This window comes from Parasteatoda tepidariorum, chromosome 9 (assembly GCF_982258835.1).
Source record: "Parasteatoda tepidariorum strain Cologne lab strain chromosome 9, Ptep-v5.0, whole genome shotgun sequence".
NCBI lineage: Eukaryota > Metazoa > Arthropoda > Arachnida > Araneae > Theridiidae > Parasteatoda > Parasteatoda tepidariorum.
In genome coordinates, this window is record NC_141763.1 from 86,158,121 (window position 1) to 86,183,816 (window position 25,696).

Sequence of the window (25,696 nt, forward strand, 5' to 3'; positions counted from 1 at the left end):
AAGACAGGAAGATCGACGAGTGGAGTTTTAGTTTTGCATGCAGGTGGCGCTATATCTTGGTTAAGTCAGCGTCAAACTATGGTTGCAATATCAACCACAGAGGCTGAGATAGTTGCTGCAAATGAAGCCGCAAAAGAATTAATTTGGCTTAAAAGATTCTTCGATGGAATTTCCTCCTTGAAAGAAGCGCCAACAATTTTTGTTGATAATAGTGCAGCTGTCAGATTGGCTCAAAATCCCGAGTTTCATCGTAGAACGAAGCACATCAGTATAAAACATTTCTTCATTCGTGAAAAGGTTCTAGAAGAAGAAATTAGTGTGCAGCAGATCTCAACGGAGGTGCAAACTGCAGATATATTGACGAAGCCCTTGCCTAAGCCAAGACTTTTAAAGCTATGTGAAAAGATGGGACTCTTATGAACTCTTAACATTTAAGTGTTACTTAGAAATTAGTAGTTTAGTTTTTTTTTCTTTTTAACAAGGGAAAGTATTGATGTAGATGTGTTAATAAGAAAGAAAAAACATTGGTATTTACATATTTAGGAAATCTGGGAGCACATCAGCACTACTAATTTAACTGTCACCTATGAAGCCCGTGCTATTTATTATTTTTATATATATTACGATCATCGTTCCATTTTGTTTTCTTTTTGTAGTATACTCAATAAACCATTAGTTTAACTTTGAGATGTTATGTTCAGTTATTACTTGCATAACTCAATAATTTCTACATATTTTTAAGGATCGGTGCTCATGAAAACCCAAGCTTAGGACTTGGGTGCTATTTTTTTTATTTGCTCACTGAACTTTTCCCTCAATTTTCATATCTTTAAACGATTCCACATTGAATAAAACTGTCTTATTCCTCAGGCATTAAATAGCTGTAACAAATTTTCTAAGATATATTTCCCCAATTATATTTTTTATTTCTAAACCTACAATTCACTAACTGACAAGAACTCATTCTTAGAAAATGAAAGATATTTTCATCGCATGCACAAACTTACTTCAATTGAGATCGAAGAATTACTAGATTGATGCAAGTTTCCGGTCCTCTGACCAAGCCTTCAATCTTATCTTGACCGTGTGCTCTAAAAGTTCTTTGAATGATAATTGGCTTGAAATATTTATCTGAATAGTTATGTCTATAAATTTCAAAAGTCGTGCCTTTAATTATTCATTTTCAATTGCAGTCAAACCGGAAGTGCGACTTCCACACAGTTTTGTAGATGTGGCAGGAGAGGAAGGAGAGGCTGCCAGATTAGTCTGCTTGGCGGAGGGGGCGCCAGCCATCAGCTTCGTCTGGTCATATAATGGCGGTGTTATTGGCGATAACTTCAGCAGCAGTAAATACGCTTCTCAAGCTGCCCAACTAGACGACATGACATGGGAAAGCGTCCTCTTTGTCAAGCACCTTCAAGCTAACGACTTCGGTTACTACACATGCGTCGCTCGAAATGAACTTGGGCATGATCATGTCAAAGTTAAACTTCGAAGAAGAGGTAAGCTGTTTAAATCTTAAGATAATTTAAATGAATAATCCAACTCTTGGCACATAGTGTCATAATTTCGCAACGCGCGTGCCACGTGAATTGAAAATAAATCTCTAGTTTTTTCTGTCTGTGTATAGCTGTGTCTTTACGATCAGTCCCTGATCGTATAGACACGGCTAGATGAACTGATGGACTGATCGTAAGCACACGGTTCCCAGTAGAAAACCGAAGTCAAGCATCACTGGTTGGGGTCAGTAAGCTGGTGGGTAGCCACTTTGATCAACCTGCGTAGGGATCGAGGGTGCTCGGTATTGGTCCTCATTAAACTGATCTACCGTAAAGTTAACGACTTCACGTGCAGGTCGTTGGGCTACCAAAGCAGGGGAACCATCCCTTCTGCAGAGGATCAGAATTGTGAGGGCATGCCTTCGGACCATCCTCAGGGATATTTCCCATCGCCAATAGCCCATTGTGCAGCTCTAGTGCGACTTAAATGAAGTACCTACTTACCTACTAATTAGTCTGTCAGGATTCCGATTCCACTGCCACGCATTTGGAACGCACCTGAACTGAGGGACAATGTGTGATGGACACGGGAAGTATCGTTCCCCTATTCGAGGGAGTGGGAAGAGTTAGAAGAGAGACTCTCTCTTTGATCAGTATTTGAAGAATAAGCTGAAGCAAATTCTTCAATTCTTTGTTCATTTCTTCGTTCTTCGAGGCTTATTCGTTGAGTGTAATAAGCCTAAAAAATCTCAAATGCTCCTTTTAAGTCATGTTTATTTTCTAGAACGCACGAATATGAAAAGTCCAAATTCAGAATTTTATCATAGAACAGAAATGATTAAGTGAATTTAAAATTTAAATTTTTATTATATTGAAATTTTGTTTTAATTTCTTAAGTTTACCTAAAGTGGAATAAATTCAATAAATAAATTCAAATAGTAAGAAACTCATTTATTTAATGGAATATATTTAGTAGAATAAATTATCTATTTACAATAAACTTTGTAAAATGATATATTTTTCAATTATTTCATTTTTCACAACCACCACATCTACTATACAATATAAAAATAGTTTTAAAATGACATTTTTCTTTCAATCATTTTTAGGACCACCCGATCCACCTTACAATATTCGAATAGTAAATACCTCGTCAGACAGCGTTGTACTCAGCTGGACTCCTGGTTACAGCAGTGGTCTTCCCCAGCAATTCCGAATTCGCTATCAAGAAACAGATTCCACCAATGCCAAGTACACCGATGTATTTCCTGCCAATACCACTGTCTTCACATTGAATGGCCTGGAACCCGAAAAAGAATACACATTTAGTTTGTCCGCTAGAAATATGTTGGGAGAAAGCATGTACAGTCAAGAAAATGCCCGTGCTTTCACTCAAAGTACGTGACTACTTATTTCTTTCTGTACCTATAAAACAATTCGTTATGATTAGATATTCTCGGGGCTTAAACCTCGCGAAAATACACTGATTTCAATTTTAACAATTTTTAAGAGATGTCCGTGATATTACCAAAGTATATCCTGAATTTTAGTATCAATTTAAAATTTGTGGAATATCCAATAAATCACACAAACTACTTTAAGTATGAGTTAAAAGCATTTCAGCAAGGTAGACAGTAGAAATTAAAGTAATTTCCATCTCCGTTGTGAGATAAGATGGGAAACTTACATCAATGTTTCATTGCATGCTGTACTACTTCCTAACGAGTCATAGCTTGAATTTTGTATAAAATATTTTTTATTGCTCGAAAGAGGTAAATTCCGTCAACAATAATTGCTAACACATAATACGTCACCATAGCACTGTTCATTACTAAAATTTCAGAAAGAATCAAAAATAAATCTAAATAAATGCTTCACAACTGAGTTTTTATTTCTATAAAAACACAAAATTATTCTCAATAAATACTTAGCTTAAATAGTATTAAATAGTTAGTCATACGCTATCACTTTAGACAACTCAACAAACGGAGTCTATGTAAATATTAATGTATGTATAACTAATTATTTAATACTGCTCAAATTATTACTTAAGATAACCTGAAAAAAATTATTATAGATTAATACAGTGTTGGCAAATTATATAGAAAAATATTCCCGATTTTGGTACCACGTAAGGTTAATAAGTATGTAGATGAATCCTTATTCCTCTCTGATTGCACCACAATGGCTTTGTGATCAAAGGCGCTGGTCTGTCATTTCGAAAGATCTGGGTTTGATCATTAATGGCTTGAAGCTCGCCAAGCTTTAGGTTTATGGGTAGCTGATTTTATGGGAAATAAATGTATCTCATCCTTGATCCTGAAATTGTGAAGTTTAGGCTGTTGTGGGAATGATTTAATTTATTTGCTTACTCCCATCGTTTTCCTCTAGGTTGTTCGAAGAAAAATAACCCATAAGAATAATGCTTAATAATATTGTATTCTTGAAATATGTACTTATGTTAGCGTGTAATATACGATGCCAACTAGAATAGAATCAGTTGGCATAGTTTAACTGACACAAAAAGACATTTATACAAAACTTTATTTATACACTCATAGTACAATTTTCTATTTCTACATTGCCACCATAGTTGATATGACAGCAGTGCAACGTAGGATCAGTTTTGTATCGTAGGGTCAATTGTGACAATAAATATTCGCTAATCATTATGATATGTGATCTTAACTAATTTGCCGAAACTATACATATTTTTGTTAATAAAACCCCTTTGCAATTTGGTCAAGTTACTCACCAAATCATTAAAATGTTGATTAAATTTTTTAAATCTGAGCCTGTTTAAATAACAGTTTCGAAAATAATTATTAGAAAGTAAAAAATTAAGATGATTTAGGTGAATAAGAGTTATATTTCAAAGACGTATAAAAAAGAAATACGTATTGACTAGATAGCGTTTCTACAATGAAATTTTCAGCCACGAGATTCTATGCAATTCTCAATCCTTATTGTGTGCTCTATACTTCTACAAATTTTTAACTCCTATACTGAATGGCAATTTGCTCAGCAAAATTTAAAAAAAAAGTCTACTGTTCTTCTTAGCACACTTCTATAAAAATACCGAGTTAACAATTTTGTCAAAGTATTTTGGAGCTCTTTGTGCGCGTTCTATGAATTACAATAAAATAAGATCAATTTACTCTTAATAAAAATAAATGAATCAGTAAATTATAATTTTTTAATGTAGATTTTTTTTAAAATTTTCAGAATGGAAACCTGGAAACTTGTCACCCACTGGTGCCAGCCTTGATGCTCTGAATGACAAAAACTCAGAACTACCGAAATTATTGCTTGTAATAGTATCAGTAGTTGGAACACTGCTTCTGATTTTAAACATTATCCTTGTCAGCTGCTTTATTAAAAGAAGAAAAAGCAGAAATAACCGTTCAAGAGGTAAGTATAATTTCATGTGCTTGATCTCAGAAGAATAACAATTTATGTTACATTTTATAAACGCTTATTTTCCACCATTGAAGAAGCAATTGTACTGCCGATGAAATGATTGATTTATTTGGCGATGGAATGACGATTTAATTTTTTTGGCATCGTTCAGGAAACAACTACGTTATTAGGCACAGAAATTAAGTTGAATTTACATCCAATTGAAAACTCATGGGGAGTTTGACAGATGATACAACAACGATTGAAAATAATAGTGGTTTTTTTTAAAAAAAATATATATAACTGGAACAAAATAATGATTATTAGAAATATCTGTGAGGTGATAAAATATTCTTCTAAATGATAAACACTTTCAAATTAATAATAGAAATCATGGATTTTGGCATTTTAAAAATTTAATTAATAAATGTATTAATTATTGACCAAGTTTTGTTCTATCAAAGGACACTGTAAAAAATTGCGAATTAAATTTCTATAAAAGTACCAGCATTCAAGGTGCCGGTACTGTGTACCGTAAAATTTATTTTCACCAAAAAATTTTAGGGAGCAAATCGCAATATAATAATGGTTATCGTAAAATTACTGAATAACAAATAAATATCACTGAAAAATTTACGGTATAATATTTTACGGTAAAACTGCATTTTACGGATGATGCACCCAAAGTGCCGGTACTTAATCTCGTAATTTGAGGAGTAATTTTCTACAACGTTTCTTGTTTAAGCAGGAACAATTTATCGGATTTCTTAGAAGGATAACACGTTTTAAACTACTTTTTCTACAGAACAAAAATCACTCTTTTGTACTAAATTACTAATTAAAACTGCATATAAACTTGTATATGCATTTTTTTTTATAAAATGTTAAAGGGAACTGCGATAAAATCACGTTTAAAGCATCATATAATACATATTTGCATTAATATTTACGATTGGTTATAATCAAATTAACAATACGAGATACTAAATACGTCATGTCAATCATTTTTTTTTCTGAAGACTCTCAATTTAAACATTATGAATGATATACATGCCCATACCTCATTTTATTAATTTCATACTGATATTCTGAATAGGAAGTCCGAAAGCTCTCACGCAAGCTACAACACCAGATTCTGTGATGTATACTCCAAGTAAATACCAACAAACAATAAATGGGGAAGCTATTTGTCAAGTCGAAGACAAAGACAGCTATCAAGAAGAGATACTTATGAAAGAGCTTTATGTAAGTGCAGTTTTTTGATTTATTCAAATTTAAAAATAAAACTTATTAACAGTATTTTATTTACAAATGTATAATATATCGGAATGGTTTCGACACTTTATCGAAAAAAACTAATTTCAAACTTAAATTCATTATTTGGTAAGCAGGGGGTTCTAAATTTATAAGTTATAAAGTAAAGTTTAAATATTTAGAAAATATTTTTAAAAATAAGCGTGAATTTGAGATTAAAAACTACATCTAACGTATAAGTTTCTAAATAAATTTTTTCTAGATTAATAATGTGTTTATCTGTGCTTAAAAACTTTAAAGCATTTAAAAAAATAAAATATAATTGTATACATTGCTGAATTTTTGAAGAAATTTCTTAAATATTCTTACTTAAAGCTTGATAAAAATAATAAATTTAAATTTCGACCTTAGTCTTTAGTACAAAACATCGCTGCTAACATTATAGAACATCTTCCTACAAAATTTTTAACAATTCTGTAATAAACTTTTTTTGTAATGTGTATAAGCATAAAAAAATATCCTCAAAATTAAAGTTCTTTAGAAAATTCAGTTAAATTGCAAATAATTTCTGACAAGAAAAAAATTAATAACTTGAAAATTGGTTTCAAAAAAGGAATTTTATTTGTCTTAAAAATATAAGTTATTCAAATAAATAAGGGTTAAAATATTCAAAGCTAAAAAAAAGTATTTTATGTGATTTTGCCCTTCAGCATACAAAAAAAGCAACTGTAACTTTATTTTTATGCGTCGGAGATTAAAATAAGGAGTTTAAGAGTTTAGGTGAGCTAATGAACTGAAGTATAGGTATAGATACTTATAAAAACAGAATCAAAATTTTGTCGAAATTGCTGGTTTTAAACCTTAATCAAATCGTTATCATTACAATTAATGTAAGTCGAAATAAGTTACTCTCAACTTTATTGTAGACTCGGAATAAATTGTTAAATGCATTCAAATAGGTTTTTTAGCAGCATTAAGTTTAGTGTCTAGTTTTTTTAGTATCTAGATTACAGTATGTTAAGCTTTGATAACTTCATAAAAAAGCTAGCTCTGGGTTAAATTTGTAAATTACAGTTGTTTTGAAATAGAATAGTTCCATAAAAATGTTCTCCTGTTTTAAAATTGTTCTCTTTATGCAAATACTCTTATGTGCCATACGATTTAACATATTAAAAAAAAAACACGAGAATCTGTGAGGCGAATGTTATCGACGAGGTCAACCTTCATCTATCTAAAAGTACCCCAAGTTAGGATCGAGTTAACTTGTCGTATATACTAATGAATTGGTGTTTAATAATTGTATTGGTGGTTACGCTACAGTACTCTCCCGCCAGAATTTTATCTGCGACATAATTCTATGAACCATTTTATTGTTTACCGCCATTTTTTGCGAAAAACCGGGAGAGCTGTGTTAAGTTCACCAGGTTTTGAGCCCTGATGGTGAGAGCTGTATCACCTTGTTTGAATACTGACGTCGTCGATAACATTCGTCAAGCAAATCTATATATTTTTTGATGTCACATTTTCGTTCATGTGAATAAATCCTTAAATATTAAGTTCACTTTCGTGAAAATATAGTTTTATTTCCAGGAAGCTAAAAGACAAGTTAGTGATAAATGCATTCCAGGTTATCAGTCTCCAAGTCCATTTGGTGAGTATGCAAATTTAAATTGTTAAATTGAATAATATTTTTTTTTTAAATTTAAATAGATGCTGTGGCAAAAACTTGATCGAACAAATTTTAATATAACTTTATTAAAAATAAATAAAAGAACAAAATATTAAAAAAATAATGAGAAGAATAGACTTTTACTGATAAATAAATTTAATTGGTTTTAAAGTCAGCGTTTTGAAGTGATACAGAGGGGCGAATGATTATCGAAATTGTCAGCAATGGGCTGCAAAAAACTATCTAATACTATATATAAATACTATAAATACAAATACTATAAATCTATTCTATTCCCACCGAAGAGATTGTTTTAGAAAGTTCATTTTTTGTGCACAGTGCGAAAAAAAAACGGAAAACCATGAATAACTTGTGATTTTAAAAACGGATCTTCACGTTCTATGACTCTCTTAATGGCTAAAGGAGTTGACCTCAAATATGCTAATTAACAAGTTCAGACGATATTTTAAAATACGAAATCAGACACAAAAACGTTCTTTCCCCGAATAAACATGCATTTTTATTGAGGGATTCGGATTTGTTACCCCCTAAAATATATTCCCCGAATTGCTTGCACATTTTTTTATTGAACAGTTTATTTAGGATTCGTATGAGACATTTAGCCTCATAACAAACTTTTTTTTTGTCGTATGCCTGTTCAGGCAGGGGGGATGCGATTGTTCCTGTTTTTCAGTGGCGCCATCTATGGCCAGGAATTCGACTTTCTGCCTCGCCATGCACAACAACCACAGCCCGTCACATTCACACACAAAGGAGAAAGGACATAGAACACACACAGAGAGAAAGAAACATCCATGCCTTTCCCGGGATTTGAACCCAGGATCTTTCTGATGCAAAGACATTTCCCTGCCCACTAAACAGGCCGGTCTGCATGACAAACTTTACATCATATATAACACATATTTACAAAACTATAAAAATATTTTCAAACTTGTAACAAAATTATATTGTTTGAAGTTGCAAGGAACATCCTTACTTTAAAGAATATAATTCTAAACTCTATTATATTGTTTAAAGTCAAGCTGCGTAGACGATAAGAAATAAAACAGACTAACTTCAACTAATTTTTCGTAATAAATTTTAATATAATTAATACTTTGATTTTCAAATACAAAGTTATGAATTCAGTTTGTTGATTAACAGTTTAATGCAGACGATGCAAATATAAAACCCGTATTGCTTGTTTAGATAGTGTTCTATTTTGTTTTAAATGTCTTACAAGATAGTCTCATGGTTTTATTTTCCAGACTTAACACAATCAAGAAAAAAAGATAACTGTCCAGATATCCTTAAAAATAGAGGAATGGTACGTATTTTTCATTCTTTTTTTGTGAAAATCGTATTACATTATACACCGAAGAGCCATTACATTATAACCCCCTCCCCTCCATCTATAACAATGGGCTCGCCCTGTTTTTCATGGTTTCTCGGCCAGGAACAATGTTTTCATGTTGCACATTATGACCCATAATCCTCATAGACAATCCCTGACGTCTGTACTTGAACATAGTTCACCCATTCATGGCAACAGTTTTTCCTGCGGTGGATGGTGTTTACCAACTGGATGACGCACCATGTCATAAGGGTCGAATCGTCGAGGAACATTCCAGTGACTTTCAAGTCATGTCTTGGCCCCCAAATTCACCTGGCCTTAATCCAATAGAACATTTGTGGTTCTACTTTGAAAACCAAACTCGTGCTGCTACGCTACCCCCTCGCAATGTGAGGAAATTGCAGGATCAGTTGGTGAGCGCTTATTACCAGATACCTCAGACTACCTATCAGCACCTAGTGGAATCAATGCCACGGCGAGTGCTAGCGGTTTTGAGGGCTAAAGGTGGTCCTACATGTTTTTAGCAGGGTGGTTATAATGTAATGGCTCTTCGGTGTATATCAATTAGTTAAAATTGAATGTTTTTCCCTTATTTAAAAACAAAGCATTTCGAAGTAAAATGAGGTTAATAATATTATAATAAATGTTTTTTATGCTTAAAAGTAATTTTATAACTTCTACTAAATTAAATCAAAAATTTTTGGGGATATTTAAAAAAAAATTAAGATTTAGTCTTTAAAATTTTTTCATTGGAATATTAAACTAGAAAAAAATATGAACGTATAAAACGTTCATCTTTTAAAGTTTTAAAGACAGAACTTGCAAAAGCACTTATAAATAGAAGTTTAAAATCTATGTCAATATATATGCTATTGCTCAAAAAAGTCACCAATAATTTGTATGAATGTGATAACATAGCACCAATTATAATAAAAAGTTTTTCAGCCCTTTTTAAGGGAATCAAAAATAAATATGAATAATTACTTCTCAACTAAGAATTTATATCTATAAAAATACAAAAGTTTCCTAAATAAATACTTAGTGCATAACTCACTATTTAACATTGTTTAAACTAATTCTCTAACAAACAAAATAAATCTAATTTAATACTTAACGTATTACTAATTATGTACTAATATTAAGTAATTTTATATTAGTTTTATATTAGCTTATTTATTATCTTTTATAAATAAATATTGATGAAGATAAATTCTATTAACTAAACTGCTTAGTCATTTAAATTTATATTAAAAAAAACAATGAGGCACAAATTTGTGCAAAATCTGAATTAACATAAATTACCATTTCGTATCTAGTAAAATATATTTAATCTTAAAAAAGAACAAAGAATCAAGGAGTTACTTTTAATTTTAATAAAATAATAAAGTTAACTGTTTTATTTTTAAATGCAATCCCTAAATAAAATAGATTGATCTTTAAGTAAAAATATAGATATGATTTTTAGTCTAAGGCAGCAAAATTTTATTTAAGCAAATCGATTTATAACAATTATCTAACAGAATATATTAGTTTGTTTATGTGTAAGTTCACAACCAAAACTTACAGTTTCCGCTATTTGGAAAGTAAATTAAACATTCAAGAATTATTTATGATCATAATACAGTTCTCAATAAATATTTTATGACATTTACATTCAGCCCAATTTTTTAGTTAGCTTTATAATTCATTTATTATTTTCCCCCTACTTATTTCAGGAATAACATGTGATTCACGTGTTATTCATTTAAATCAAAGCAACTTAATTTTCTGGTTTCGCTACCAGAAATTGTTTTAATTATTTACACCATTGTTCAAATCTTCTGTTTATGTTTAAAAAACATCACAAATATTTACATTTCTGCCGGGCATGGAATGTCCATGAAAAAGATATGAATGTATGAAGAATGAGTATTATCCAAACCATGAAGGACTTAATCTCCTGACAAAAACATTTAATCATACTTAATGGGACAAATTTTATTTTCACTGAAAATATATTCTGTCTGGTTACATTCCATCCCTCCAGGAATGTACTCTCGAATGCAAGCAAATGAAAGACACAAAATTGTGTTACACAAGAGACTAAATAAAAAAAATTTATTGTACTTCATAATAGCTAACCCAAAAACTTTGGAAATTAATCCTAATCCAGTTCCTAATCTAGAACCTAACGGAAATCGTAATAAAACACATCATAATTTAAATATCGCAATGGAAATTATTAAGTAATTTTTATGAAAATCTAAAAAAAAAAACAATAATAAATTTTACTTAGATTTAAAAAAATTAATTTTCATTTAATAACGTTTGCGAGGTGAATGTTAGCAACGGAATCAAATCATTGTTACGTGTGAAAAATACTTCGGTCTATCTTGTACGCTAAACGAGAAGAGAGTGCAATATCAATACGCTATTATACAAAAATAAACACCCGGTAGATTATAGTCGCCAATGAATTTTTAATAAGAAGAATTTGATTGGTTAAATCGAAGGACTCTGAAGAATCGGATTAATATTTCAAATCTTTTAAAAATAAATAAAAAAGAGTGCCTTAACGTCTGAAGTAAAGGACAACATGTCACTAAAATGTAATTTTTGAGGTGAGAAGATTTTAGATTTTTTTCACAATTTTGCTTTGCGAACTAATCTTGGAAACTGTTCTATGACTAACTTTGCCGTTTATTATGACAGCACAGTTGCCCTATAGCACAAGATAAAGGGAAAAATCTGCAATACGGACATGTGGTATCAAATCAATTTTAGAAACAAATGGACATGGTGTCCTTTCCCTCCGACATACAGCTATATAAAGCGTAAACGCTGAGAAAAAAAACAAAGAAAATCGTTTTTTAACTCTTCTTTTCGATTTGACAAGAATCTTATAAAAATTTTAAATAAAAATGCAAATTGTAGTAGGAAACAATAACAATGTTAGTGAGTTGGAACAAAAATATTTCATAAGTGTGACTGTTCATTGGGTCTTCAGATTGAAAACGTTGTTGCTAGAAATTTCACAGCGCCATCTGTTGATAAGCTTTAACTGTATTCGAAACTTACATTAAAAGCACATGTTGTTTCTTTTATTAATTTTTTTTATGAAAATGCAGCAAAATGTGCCTTTTTATACCTTTCCGTGTTTTTTAATTTATTTTTCAAATACTGTATACTGATATACTGATCTTTGTTCTTTTATCAATAGGATCACGTGAGCTTACAATCAGTTCCTCTAAGTACTACACTTTCATCAAGTGACGTCATTACCACTCTTTCAGACGATTCAAGATACTCTCGAAGAGTACTACTACCAGACGAGCCTTCAGTATGCAGTACAAGGCAAACGGACAGTCCGCCTGGTAGCTGCATACTAGGAACGGTGGGGAGCCACCTTGTGTGATAACTGTGACTGTAATCTAAACTTTTGTCTGTGTTTCAAACTTAAGTACCACTTGCGAAGATGACGTAGAACGATGGGAAGATTTAAGCCCGACGATTTTAGCTGAAATATTAAATCATTACATTCATAACGAGTACATTTAAAATTAAATTTCTTCATCTAGAGTAAAGAGAGTGGTTCTGTGAGCTTACGTTGATTTACAGTTTTTTATTTACGTTTGCCATGTTGATCTATCAAATACGATATTACCAACTATTATTTAAAAATTATATTTTTTTTTAATTATATGTAAATGTTACGATACGCAAAGGTCAAAGTATTTAACTAATTTTGAATTATCTGTGAAAGTATTAAATGATTTTAGTACATATGGTTTGGATAATTTAGAAGTTAAATTGTTGACTATAAGACATATTGCATAAGAAATACCTTGCCGGAGTTAAGAATCATGATACTTAAATACTTCGATTAAAACACTTAAATATATCTTTAAAATTTTATATTGCTAAATAAAAAAATTGTAGCATTGTAGCGTAAAAATATATTTTAATTTGAATGCGAAATATACGGGATTGCATAGTTGCACAATAGTTTTTAATAGGTTTATTTCGTTAGAATTTTTGTTTTATTTTTCTAAAAAATATGTATTTTTAGTAAATGATTTTAGTAAAAACATGTTATTAAAATAAATGAGAAATAAATTAATATAACAAAAACGGTGAAGAAAAACAGTTAAATGATTATATCATAAACTTTAAATCAGATTAGCTTACATCAAATGGGAATAAAAAGGATTCCATCAAAAAGGTAAACTCAACACGATTATATCAAATTGGTAAAAAATGAAATGATTTGGTCATTGGAATGAAAAAAAAAACGATTCTTTCAGAGAAGCAAGATAGTAACGATTTTATCAAATGAGTTAAATTAAATAATTTAGAAGAAACGTAAAAATAAAACGATAATTTCAAATGGGTAAGAAACGATTCCACCAGGAAGTAAAAACAAAACAAGTATTTCAAATGAAAAAACTAAAACGATTACTTCATTGGATTAAAAAAAACGATTGTATCAGAAAAGTAAAAATGTAGCGATTATACCAGCGATTATACCAAATAAGTTAATAAAAGCGATTCTCTCAGAAAAATAAAGATAAAACGATTTTATCAAATGGGTAAGAAATGACCCCATTAGAAGGGTGAAAACAAAACGATTATATAAAATGAGTAAAATATTAAACGATTATATCAGTGGGTAAAAAAATGGAACGATTGTATCAGAAAAAAAAATTAAACAATCCCTTCATTTCTTATTTTCTTTTTACGAAAGGAACGAAACAAAATGTTTAAAATTAAAATTATAATATCTCGTTATAAAATATTGAATTAGAATAAAATAATCTATTTTAAACAAATATTTTGTAGATTGTGAGTAATTAGAAAGTTAATTTTAACATATTTCCGATGTGAAATGTGAATTTGAGTAATTTATCCATAATAATAAGGGACAACATTTCATAAAGTAATTAATGAGCTTAATCATTAAGTAGCTCATAGAATTTAAGTTTGAGTGCAGTTTTAACATCCCATAAGACGAAAACATGTAAAGGTGCAATTTTAATGTGTTTTAAAAGTTAAACTATGAAGAGGTTTTAAGAAAATAGAAAAAAAAAACAGATTTCGAGTGAATTTAGAAACGAATTTATCTAAGAATTTTCCATGAAAGAATAATTCAGGTATTTATTTCAGCTTAAAAATCAAACCAACATTTTGTAATTTACTGAAAAAAAAATTCATGTGTTGTAATTTTTTATCATCATGTTTTATACTTAGAATAGTTTAAAATATTACATTTTACTTATGTTCTTGTTTTAGACTTAATTTTTTTATTATTATTTTATTATGATGTCAGGTACATCAAAAGTTTTGTAAGACTATATAGTTATTTGCAGGAAAAGATAGATATATATATGAGAATGTATATTGAGAAAATGAGTCATTTTGTACTTATTGTATAAAATTAACTTTATTATAAAAAAGCCAAAGAGCAAAATTTTTGTTAGTTATGAACATATTATGTAAAATAAAACTTTTTACAATAAACGTTGTGCATTAATCCTTGAAACGTAATACTTAAGCGGTATAAATTATTACAGAGTGCTTTTGGTACTAAAGGGTGTCGGAAAATTATCACATGATTTTAATTATCTGACATTTATTTGTACAGTAAAATATTGAGAAAATAGGCCAATGAGCCGGCTAATAACTCAATAATAAAAACTGAGCTCTGGAAAAAAGTGCAGCATATTTCATAGATAGAGAAATATTGTGACCATTTTTAAGTCATATCTTTGCTCATTAACTTCCAGTTTCGATTAATAAAATTACTTGAGTCGTTAGGGCTCAGGGTTCAACTTCCAATGAGGTGAACCATGTTCGAATCCCAGCGATGACTGTTTGATAAAAATTGCGCATCTGGATCACACTTCACACAGTGCCGATGTAAAATATCGTCAGCTGTAGAGGGATCATGGGTTAGAATCCCGTTAGGCTAACCATGGGAGGTTTTCGTGGTTTTTTCGCCGTGTAGCGCAAATGCGGGTTAGTTCCATCAAAAAGTCCTCCACGAAATCAAATTTCTTCCAAGAAATTATCCAGGAATTCCTATGCCTTCCGGATAAGGTTCAAAATTACGGAGTTGAACATTAATAGTCGTAAACCCGAAAAATCCTGTCGAAAAATCGAGTTGACCTGTTTAACGACGGTTTTAAAATAAAACGAAATAGAATTACTTTTGCCTATGTCTGTGTTCTTCTGACTCTGCTCTAAATCTTCGCTGGGCATTATTTAATCAGTCTACAAACAGCTGATGAATTACAAAAATACAACATTAGCTTACAAAGCACAATTTGCCGACCACTGTCTCAAATCAGTGGTTCCTAATTTTTTTCGACTACGGAACCCTTAATAATCAACCTTCTTTTGGCGGAACCCCAACCAATAAATTTTAAGTTAATTGCATGTACACATCATAAGCTATAAAAGCTTATACTAAAAATATTTAGTTAGAGGAATGAAGATTTATCATCGCCTCATTATTCAGGGATGAGATTTTTCCGCTTTTTAGCGGATTTCCGCTTTTTTAACTTATATCTCTCAAATTTCAGCTTTTTTATAAAAAATTCAGATTTTCTAAAAATTTCATTTGTTTTTATAAGTATTCCGCTTTTCAGAAAATTCACCGATTTTCAAAGAGAAACAGAAAATTCAAACTACATAGCTACCAATCCTTTCTCATTTTTACTTATTTTATCTATTTTCTTCCCTTTTACACGCAGCAGATAAGATTTTCCGAATTTTTTACCCACCCTCCAAATAGATCCGATTTTCGTAGTTCGCTGCATCTGACAAGCCCTTTAGAGGTCCCAAGCCTGGAATCCGCTATTATCTCGATTCTTATTCACACGATTTTAATATCAAACATAGCTTTTCATATTTGCGTGTTGCAATTCTTATTCACGTGATTTGAATATTGTACGTTGCGATTCTTATTTACGAGATTTAAAAATCCAATATTGTTATTCGTATTTACGTCTTTTTAAAAACCTATGTAGTGATTAGTATTCACACAAGTTTAAAATTCAATGTGTTGATTTGCTCATGCGGTTTATAATATCAAACATTGATTTTCGTATTTATACGTGATTTTAAAATAAGGCATTGGGATTCACATTCACGCATTCTAAAAGTTATGCATCATAATTCTTATTTATGCAATCTAAAAATTACGCATCATGATTCGTATTTACGCGATCTAAAAATTATGAATCGTGATTTGTATTTACTCTTTTTAAAAATTCTATATCCCAGTTTGTATTTTCTCATTTTCGAAATCGTATATCTAGTTTCATATTCATGTGATTTCAAAATCCATAATTGTCATACATATTCACGCAATTTTAACATCAACTATCGCGATTCTAGTAAGAAGTAAATTTTTTTAAAAATTAGTTACTATAAAGGTGACTGTTTTTCTAACGACGACTATTAGTATATGTAAGTGTTACAACATCAGAGAAACTGGAAGGCAATATATTCAAAACTTACATTCTGTGCTTGCAAAGAAGAAAAAATAGGATTTGTCACAAGATGTTTGAAGATGGACTAACGACTAAATAAAGCAAACATAAAAGATATAGCAAAAAAAGCAATCACTTAAAAAGGGATTTAATTAAAAAAAATTTGGGGGGAAAAAGAGTTAATTAACTCATCATCAAAATTTTATTTATAATTGCTGTTATTTATGCTATAAAATGCAAAATTCTTATCAAATAAAAAACAATTATCTAAACAGTTGCTGATTGTCATGTAATTTTTCAAACTAAAATAACAATTTTTGTATGTTAAGGACTTACTATATATTTCTACTTCTCTGTTATTGATATGTTTCAGAGGGCTGTAGTTAGATTAGACTATAATATGAACATAATGATTCGGTCCATTGTTAAAGTTTTTTTTCCAATATAATTTAAAAAGTAATATTACTGATATATTTGCTATAAATCACATAACAGTATTTATTAAAAGAAATGAAATATTAACATATTCTCAGTAGTTTTAATTTGCTAAACCAGGTAGTTTTTCAAGTAATAATTGTCTCTTATGTGAACTGAGGAAAAATATAATTTCCAGCATTATTTTTTCAATTGGTAATTTTTTTTTCTCTAAATGTTAAGTATCAATGTAATCGTTTATATAATAATAGATTAGTACACAATTGTATGTCAACACATTATTTATTACCTTAAACTGTCTGGAATTTATTATTAAAGGGTTCCGCTTGCGTAAAATTTACTATTGTGGAAATTCAGCTTTTTTGCATTTTGGCTAATCTCATCCCTGAAATTATTAATAATCTTTAATTAGGATTTATTTTCGATTGTTAAATTTGTTGTCCTAGTGATACATCTAGTTTAGTCACAAATTTGTTTGTTTTGTACATACATAAGCTGAAAAGGATACGCCGAATTATGTTTTATTTCGAAATGGAAACTTAAAAGAGCTGCGATAAAGGTTGAAAATGGCTAATATGGAAACATATTTCTTTATTCAAGAATTTAATCAGTTCGATTCCAAAAAGACGATAGAAATACTAATGGAATATTATTTAAATGCTTATTCTTTTCATAATTTATTATATATTGTTATTAAAAATTTTATATTGTCCTTTGAAAAATACTATATATATTTCATTGGCATTTTACTTGAATTAATTTCATAAAAGCTACCGCAAAAATAAATAAATTATTAATTATAATTTTGATATAAATATAATCAGAGGTTTCAAAACTCATCACTGGTTATAAAAAGAGCTAACTCACGGAACCCATTTAATTCTTCAACTGAACCCTAGGGTTCCATGGAACGCCATTTGAGAGCCACTGTCCTAGATCATGTGATTTAACTCTATAAAATCGTATACTTTGGAACAGAAAATACCTGTTTTATACTGTGCATTTCTCTAGGGATTTTCAAAAATTTAAACGTATTTTTATTTATTTCATAGGTAAGTACTCATCTATTCGGTGAGTGGGTAATCTTTGCCGGCCACGGCTTGAACCAGGGTTCGATACCCCGTGTTCAAAGCTGGGTATCTGATTACATTGTCATTGTCCTCGATCATGTCTTGGTGGCTCGTATTTTTCTCTAGCGGTGTCAAAGCCGAAAAAGGTTTAATATCTAATAGCAAGTAAGTAATTAACAGGATTTTACTTAGTATGCTTCAGTAAAATTACTGAATCTAATCTGTGAATATTTTTTGTTATCTTACAGTTGTTTTTGTTTTCTGTAACTTTACTTCATACTCCTGAGAAATTAACTCCTGCAGTTGTTGTAAAAAAATCTTTTTTACAGTGTAAGTACTAATAGGCTTATTTAAGAAAACAATTAGGTGTATTCTGAGCTTTTAAAAGCTTTATAACTTCAGAGTTTTAGATTTCAATTTTTCTGAGATATATTACGATTTCGTACCAGTTCCAAGACAATTTCTTTCTCTCTAGCAGTTATTGTAAAAAAAATCTTTTTTTTAAAGTGTATGTGTTAATAGGTTTATTTAAGAAAAAATTCGGTGTATTCTGAGCTCTCAAACGCTTTATAACTTCTGAGTTTCAGATTTCTATTTTTCTGTGATATATTACGATTTTCTACCAGTTTCAAGACAATTTCTTTCTTTCTAGCAGTTATCTAGTAATTACGATAGGCATAACTCTTTCATCTTTTTTGATACGATCAATTAGTTTCGTGTCAGCCGCGTTTTGAAGATAGATTTTATACAATTTATATCTATAATTTCTTCTGCGCTTGGAAAGGAAGAAAGTGAAAAGAAAGAAACGATAAGAGATTTTCACATTGACAAGAGCCTCATAAAATGGAAGTTAGAAATATAGACCTCATACCAACAGGAAATAGATATTGCCTTTTTGATGTTAAAGAACGTAGGAGTGACTACTTCACTTAAGAACTTCTTTTCTTTTCTCTTCTTATTAATAGGAAATAATTTTAGATCAGTTATATTAAAAAAGATTTTGAAACTATACAATAAAATTCAATTAGTTTCACAGAATTCATTGTTAAAAGAAAAAAGAATTAATTGTTTATAAAAAATATAATCGTTTTTGTTATCGGTGGAATGTAATTATAGAAAAGTTGTGAATGAAAACCGTAATATTTTTTGTTAAAAGTAGAACATAATTATAGAAAAGTTATGAGTGGAATTCTTTCGAAGGTAATCACAAAAAATTCTAGTCGCTTCTTAGAATTTTCAGTTAAAAAAAAAAATATAAACTTAAATATGTTTTGATTCATAGAAACTTTTTAGTGTTATCGGTAAAATGTAATTACAGGAACGCTATGTATAATATCCTTTTGGATCTGAACAATATGATTCTAGTAGTTTAACAGAATTCATTGTTAGTTAAATTTAAAGAAGATAGACTTAAATATTTTCTTTTATAAATGCAATATTTTTTGTTAAAGGTGAAATGTAGTTTTATAAAAGTTATGGCTGAATTCTTTTGAAAATAAACGAAGCAAGTCTTGTCATTTCTCAGAATTCATACATAAAAATAAAGAATATAAACTTTAATGTGTTTTTTATTATTATAATATTTTTTGTTATCCGTAAAATGTTGTTTCAGAAAAGTTTTGAATGAAAATCTTCTGGATCTAAAGAATGAAGTTCCTGCTGTTTTACGTAAATAATTGTTAATAATTTAGTAAACTAGCTAAATACCCGTCTTTCCTTCCAGGTGTATAAAATAATCAAAAATTATGTACCAAAAAACAAATAAGGCTGAAACAATTCTTTTTTTAGTTACTATTTATTGCCATTCAGGTGGTTTTACGTTATTAAAATAAGCAAAACAAGATTTTTGAAGTTCATCACATCAAAATAAGCATTAACTGTATTCAGTATCATTTAGCATTAATCAATGTTGCTTGAGATTAACTCAGATAATCAAAATGTTACCGCAATCAAACATTTTTTCTCCGGTACTTATCCATTTAAAGGGAGCATTTCCTCATTATCGATATTAAAACTCTACAGTATCGATACATTTAAAGGTACCAAGTATTTACCAATACATTACATTGTATAATTATACTTGTTACCTGTATTAGAATTCTTGTTACCAACTAAAACTACACGGATAACCATACCAGCATTTCCTCTTGAGAAAATTAATTAAGGATCATTGGCTATAATAATAGAGAGGATATATTATATATTTGTCTTAAACTATTTAGTTTCAAATTTCTCTAATTCACTTTCTTGTATATAGCTTACACTTAGTACTTTTAACCAAAATTAATTAAGTATTATTGGCATAAAAAGCAGAATGGTGATATTTTACTCTTCGTCTAAGCAAATTAGTAACAATTCTCCATCATATTCGGCATTTTAGTACATAGCTTATTTTCTGTAGGTGCCTGTACCAGTATAATAATTCTCCCCGACACTCCGAATACTTAATCCAGGAGTTCCTTTGTCCTCTGGATTAGGTTCAAAATAACGATTCTACGGAGTTGAACATGAGTAGTTCCAAGCCCAAAATTGAGTTAGGTGTTTAACAAAGGTTATAAAATAAGTGCCTATTGAGCCATGGTGATTCAGGGATTAGAACACTCAAATTCGAATCCCAGTCAGAGCTGGTCGATTCGAATACCGCAACTGGCTCTCACCGACCACAGTGCTGACTTAAATTATCATCAGTGGTAAACGGATCTTAGGATCCCCTTGTCACCAAGGATTCGCGATTTCATAATTTCCCTTTCCATGTAACGCAAAAGCGATTTAGTTCCACCAGAGAAAGTTCCCCACGAAGGCAATTTTTTCCTTATACTTGATTCAGGAGTACCCTTGTCTTCTGGATTCAGCTCGAAATTATGAAGATACGGAGTTTAACATTGGTAATAGTAAACTCAAAAATTAGATTGGCTGTTTAACGACAGTTATAAAATAAAATAAAAGATAAGTGCTTATTACCAAAATAAATAAATTATTATCAACGTCAATAATAGCTCCCCTAAATAAATTAATACCAGTCCTTTGCTTCGCCTTTCCACAATCATTTCCCCTTCTAATTTTAAATTTCCGTACATAACTTATTTTTACGATTCCGCTAATTTTAAGTAATTAAGTTTTAAAGAACACGTGAGTCCATTTTGTGTTGATATGTATAAGTTTAAAAGCGTTGTATATAAAACATAGAGTAGCATAAATGTTGCGACAAACTTCTAGGGGAGTTCAAATCATCAGGAATAAAATTGCATAGGAGCCCATATCGTTATACATCGCTAGGAGCTATGTTCTTTTCCATATTACGAATTGTTTTTTCTTTTTGAACTTCTGAATAGGCCATAAAAAGAAAGCCGCTTACGACGACCTTTGCAGGTATTGGTTCCTTTGCAATTTTAACTCTGATGATGCGATAGAACTCCCCTAGAAGTTGGTTGCAATATTTACATGATCCACTCTTATATACAGTAAAACCTGTCTATAACGATACTGTAGGGACCTAAATAAAATATTGTTATAGGCAGGTTATCGTTATAGACAGGTTTGAAATGTAAAAGTATACGTTCAAAACTAATGATAAATTAAACTTCTTTTATAGGCTCCAAATGAAAATTTTACTTAGAATTATGAAGCAGCACTGAAGAAAAATTTACTTACAATTTTATGAATCAAAACAGAAATTATTTAGAAAAATAATCGGTTAGTTTTGTTTGCTTATTTTTGGAAGCAATTGCCATTTCCATGCGCATAGATTTCAGTCCATCTAATGAATTCAAATGAACATCAGTTACATTTGGTAATGTTCCAACAAAATCTTGCAAAGTGTTAATTAGCAATATGGCATTCTCGGGTGAAATTTGAGTCCTGTTTTGAGAACAGTCAGCTGCTTCTTCCTCATCATTTTGATCACCCGGGATAACTTCTGATAAAATCTGTTCATCACTTGCACCACTGAAAACCAACACATCATTATCTAAATTTAAAAATTCATCTGCGTTAAATAGAAATGATGTATTAGATGATCTTTGGAAATCACTGACAATCGAATTTAAGCCTGCCACACATTTTTCTTCTTCATCAGTGATTTCAGTAAGCTCAGTTTCTGCGTTTTCGTTGCTTTTATCCTCAAAGAAAGAAGCTTTCTTCTAACAATTTTGGATGGTGGATTGTGTCGGTATATTCTAAAAAGTAGTATGTTCTAAATAAGTAGTAGTAGTGAGGAATAGAAAAATCGGAATGGAACTATCAACTATCAAAATCGGAAAAATTATCGTTGTAGACATGTTTAACTGAAAAGTGGTTACCGCTATAAACAGGTTAAAAATACATTGAGTAAATAGGAATTTCACCGGGACCTCGAGGAAATATCGCTATAGACAGGTTTATCGTTATAGACAGTATCGTTATACACAGGTTTTATTACGTTTCTAAACCTGTATACACTTCGACAAAAAGTAGACTAAAATGTTATCTAGAAAAAAATCTATAACCTAAGGAGCAAAACTAATTTCAAATTTTAAATCTCCGCACACAAAGAAGGTGAGATCAAGTATTTGTGTAAATACTACTAAACATTTGTTCCCTATTGTAATTTATAGGGCATATTATTTTTTAATTACATCATGTACTTTATTATGACACGTAATTGTTGTTATTGTTAGAATGTAACTGCAAAAAGAAAAAAAAAGTTTTATTTAAAACCTTTTTAAAACTAAACTAAAAAGTTCTTTTAACTTCACGTATTTTATAATTCAAATTATATAAAAATAATTAAATTCATCAATGTTTTTTTTTACTCTTAAAATGCGTAAAGCTTAATTGCACACATTGTTTAAATTCCGCCACGAAATTCAGTTTGAAATAAGTAATGAAATAAGTTTAATTGGTAACGACTTAATTCAATATTAAGCATTTGAAGAGCTTATTAGACGAAGCTAAAAAAATAGTTAAAAAATGGCTTCTGGAATTTTATACAATTACGTTTTTCTCAATATGACATAATGGAGTATTCTTATAATAATACTCATCCATTATTAATTATAACTAAATATCCCGTTAAATTTTAAATTGTATTTCATAAAATAATCTAATTTATTAAATAAAGAAGATAAAATATATTATTTTTCCTTGATAGTCAACAATAATTTAAATTATGAGCTAATTTTGTAAGCTAATTTTGATAATATTAAGACCTTTCGCCTAGATTTGGACAAACCGACAAGCTTTTTTTTTGCATAAATCTCTTTTTATGAAATGAGACAAATTCCAGTACCGACTCAAACAATCACGCCTCAAATGATACTAAATAATGTAAAATACAATAATCGATACACAGATATATATCGGTACACATATCGATTCATACATAATCCATTACATTGGAGAACAAAATTTTTGTGGTGTTTGAACACATACCTAATTCGCATGTGGTGATTTCAAATCTGAAATTATTTTACTCTTTACTAATTTTGAAATTATTAAATTATATTATTAAATATTTTTCTTCTGAATAATATTTTTTTATTATTTTTTTGCTGAAATCGTAAAGCTTTAAACGCTACGTATAAAAGAAGATCACATAAATGTGGCGACAAAATAATATGGGAGTTAAGGCACATGATTAAGATTGAAACTGCATAGAATCACATGCTCGTAAATGCCGTCATGTGCAGCTAGGGGCGCATCCCTATAATAACAATTACAGAAGCACATGAAGAAAAATATCATTACAGGAAATCAACCACAGCGGCTGAATGATCATATTTTCGGTCATGGGTACTGATGCAATTTCAATCCTGATAATGTAACTTAACTAACTCTCCTTAAGTTGGTCGACAATTTACATGACCCCTCCTAATCAAAACGACTTAAAACTGTAAGTTTAAAAAAAAAATAGACTAAAAACGTCGTTTTAAAAAGCTGTGCCATGGAAAGTAAATAGTAGATTTGAAATCAGTGATACGAAAATATCTAAGCTATATACAAAAAATCTCATGCAACGGAAAACAAACAAAGAAAAAGCTTTCTCCAGAGTTATTTATATGTATAACTTCATTGTGACATAAAAAGAAACTTTTTACCTTCAATTTTATTAAAAATAATTCTGTTTCGGAATTATTAATGATTATATTTTAAGCGAACATCTATTTCTTTTATAGTTTTCGAGAGCAGCATAATAGCATCTGAGACTTTTTAACAAATATATATCCATACATGCAACTGTATTTTAAAAGCTTTAAGTACCACGGTTTCTTAAAAGTATCCACGCTTGGCACTAAAAAGAGAAACTTCTTTTCCTTTTCCATTGCTTATTGGCGTAGAAAAAGAGAGCACTTTTCAATCGGAATAAAAAAAAAAATGGTAACAAAACATTATAGTTTTTCTGGTTCAAATGTACATTTCCACCATTGTTTTCTTTTTTTCTTTGGGCAGTAGTAAAAAGGCTTTTTAGAAGGGTACTCAACAAAAGGAAAGCGAGTGGCGATATCATTTCGGAGTAGGGAACATTTTTTGCACTTTCTTTTACAACAGGTTTCAGTTCCATCGCCAAAAAATAAGTGAGCGCCAAGAAGTAGTGTTTATGGCGTTCTCGTTCCTACATTCTACGAGAATGATAAGACCTGGCATTGTTAGATAGTGTCAGCGTGGATTGCTCTTTTTGATGGGGGAGTAGGTGATTTTGTAAATTGAACACTGCGTCCAGGATTTGGCGATAAGAATGTTTTGAAGGAGGAAGTTGTAGCTAGATTGCTTCTACCTCATATTTTATATGAAATTTCGAATTTGAATATTTTTGTTTGTTTACATTTTGGGATTTTGATATACTCGATGATTCGTATTTGATGCAAGATAAACACTGATATTAAAAAGGATACTTTTTTAATCAAAGTTATTACTGTAGGTTCATGTAGATTTTAAGAGATACAATTTTATTCTTAGTTATAACTCTATTTCAGCTGAAGAAATAAGAATAGTAATGATTGATATAATCAGAATATTTTACTCTTGTTGAATTCATGTAGAATTTAATATATTCTATTTTACACTTAGTTATAACTCTATTTCAACTGAAGAGATAAAAACAGGAAGTGGTAGATATTATCAGATTATTTCACTCTTGATGGTAGAGAAGGTGAACGCTGCGTACATGAATTGGAAGCAAAGTGACTAAGTTGAAACAAAATTGTTTCTACGTCATATTTTATATGAAATTCAGAATTCGATCATTTTCATTTTTTTTTACATTTGTAATCTTGAAATATTCGATGAATTGTATTTGAATACATTTAATGAAGGAATTGAGACTTCAATTATGTGAACCATAATAAAAGTTTATCTTGCAAAAATGGGGGTGGTTTCAAAGCCACTCTTGAAATCTCTAATTTCTACCGGATTAGGCATGCCCAATAAAGGTAATTGTAATCCAATACCTTAAATTGAAAAAGATTTTTGGAGATACTGCTGAAAATTCCATAAAGCTACAGCAGTTGACATATTTGATAGGTGAAGAAAAGAAATGGCCAAAATGTTAACGAGGGAGCACGCGAAGG

The 25,696-nt window shown here is 30.1% G+C and overlaps 1 protein-coding gene across 2 annotated transcripts in view; it reads left to right on the forward strand.

The window, feature by feature from the left end:
- LOC107449764 (nephrin) overlaps positions 1–14,242 on the forward strand; it is a 236,626-nt gene extending 222,384 nt beyond the window's left edge. The window contains exons 16-22 of one of the 2 annotated variants that reach the window (XM_043038973.3): positions 1,194–1,502; positions 2,609–2,896; positions 4,725–4,910; positions 5,995–6,143; positions 7,743–7,803; positions 9,090–9,148; positions 12,375–14,242. In XM_043038973.3, the coding sequence (XP_042894907.2) occupies positions 1,194–1,502; positions 2,609–2,896; positions 4,725–4,910; positions 5,995–6,143; positions 7,743–7,803; positions 9,090–9,148; positions 12,375–12,569 (1,247 nt within the window). In that variant the 3' untranslated portion in view covers positions 12,570–14,242. Of the gene's footprint in view, positions 1–1,193; positions 1,503–2,608; positions 2,897–4,724; positions 4,911–5,994; positions 6,144–7,730; positions 7,804–9,089; positions 9,149–12,374 lie in introns of both variants that reach the window. The other variant, XM_087152286.1, reaches the window with a different exon arrangement.
- Positions 14,243–25,696: the final 11,454 nt, after the last annotated feature.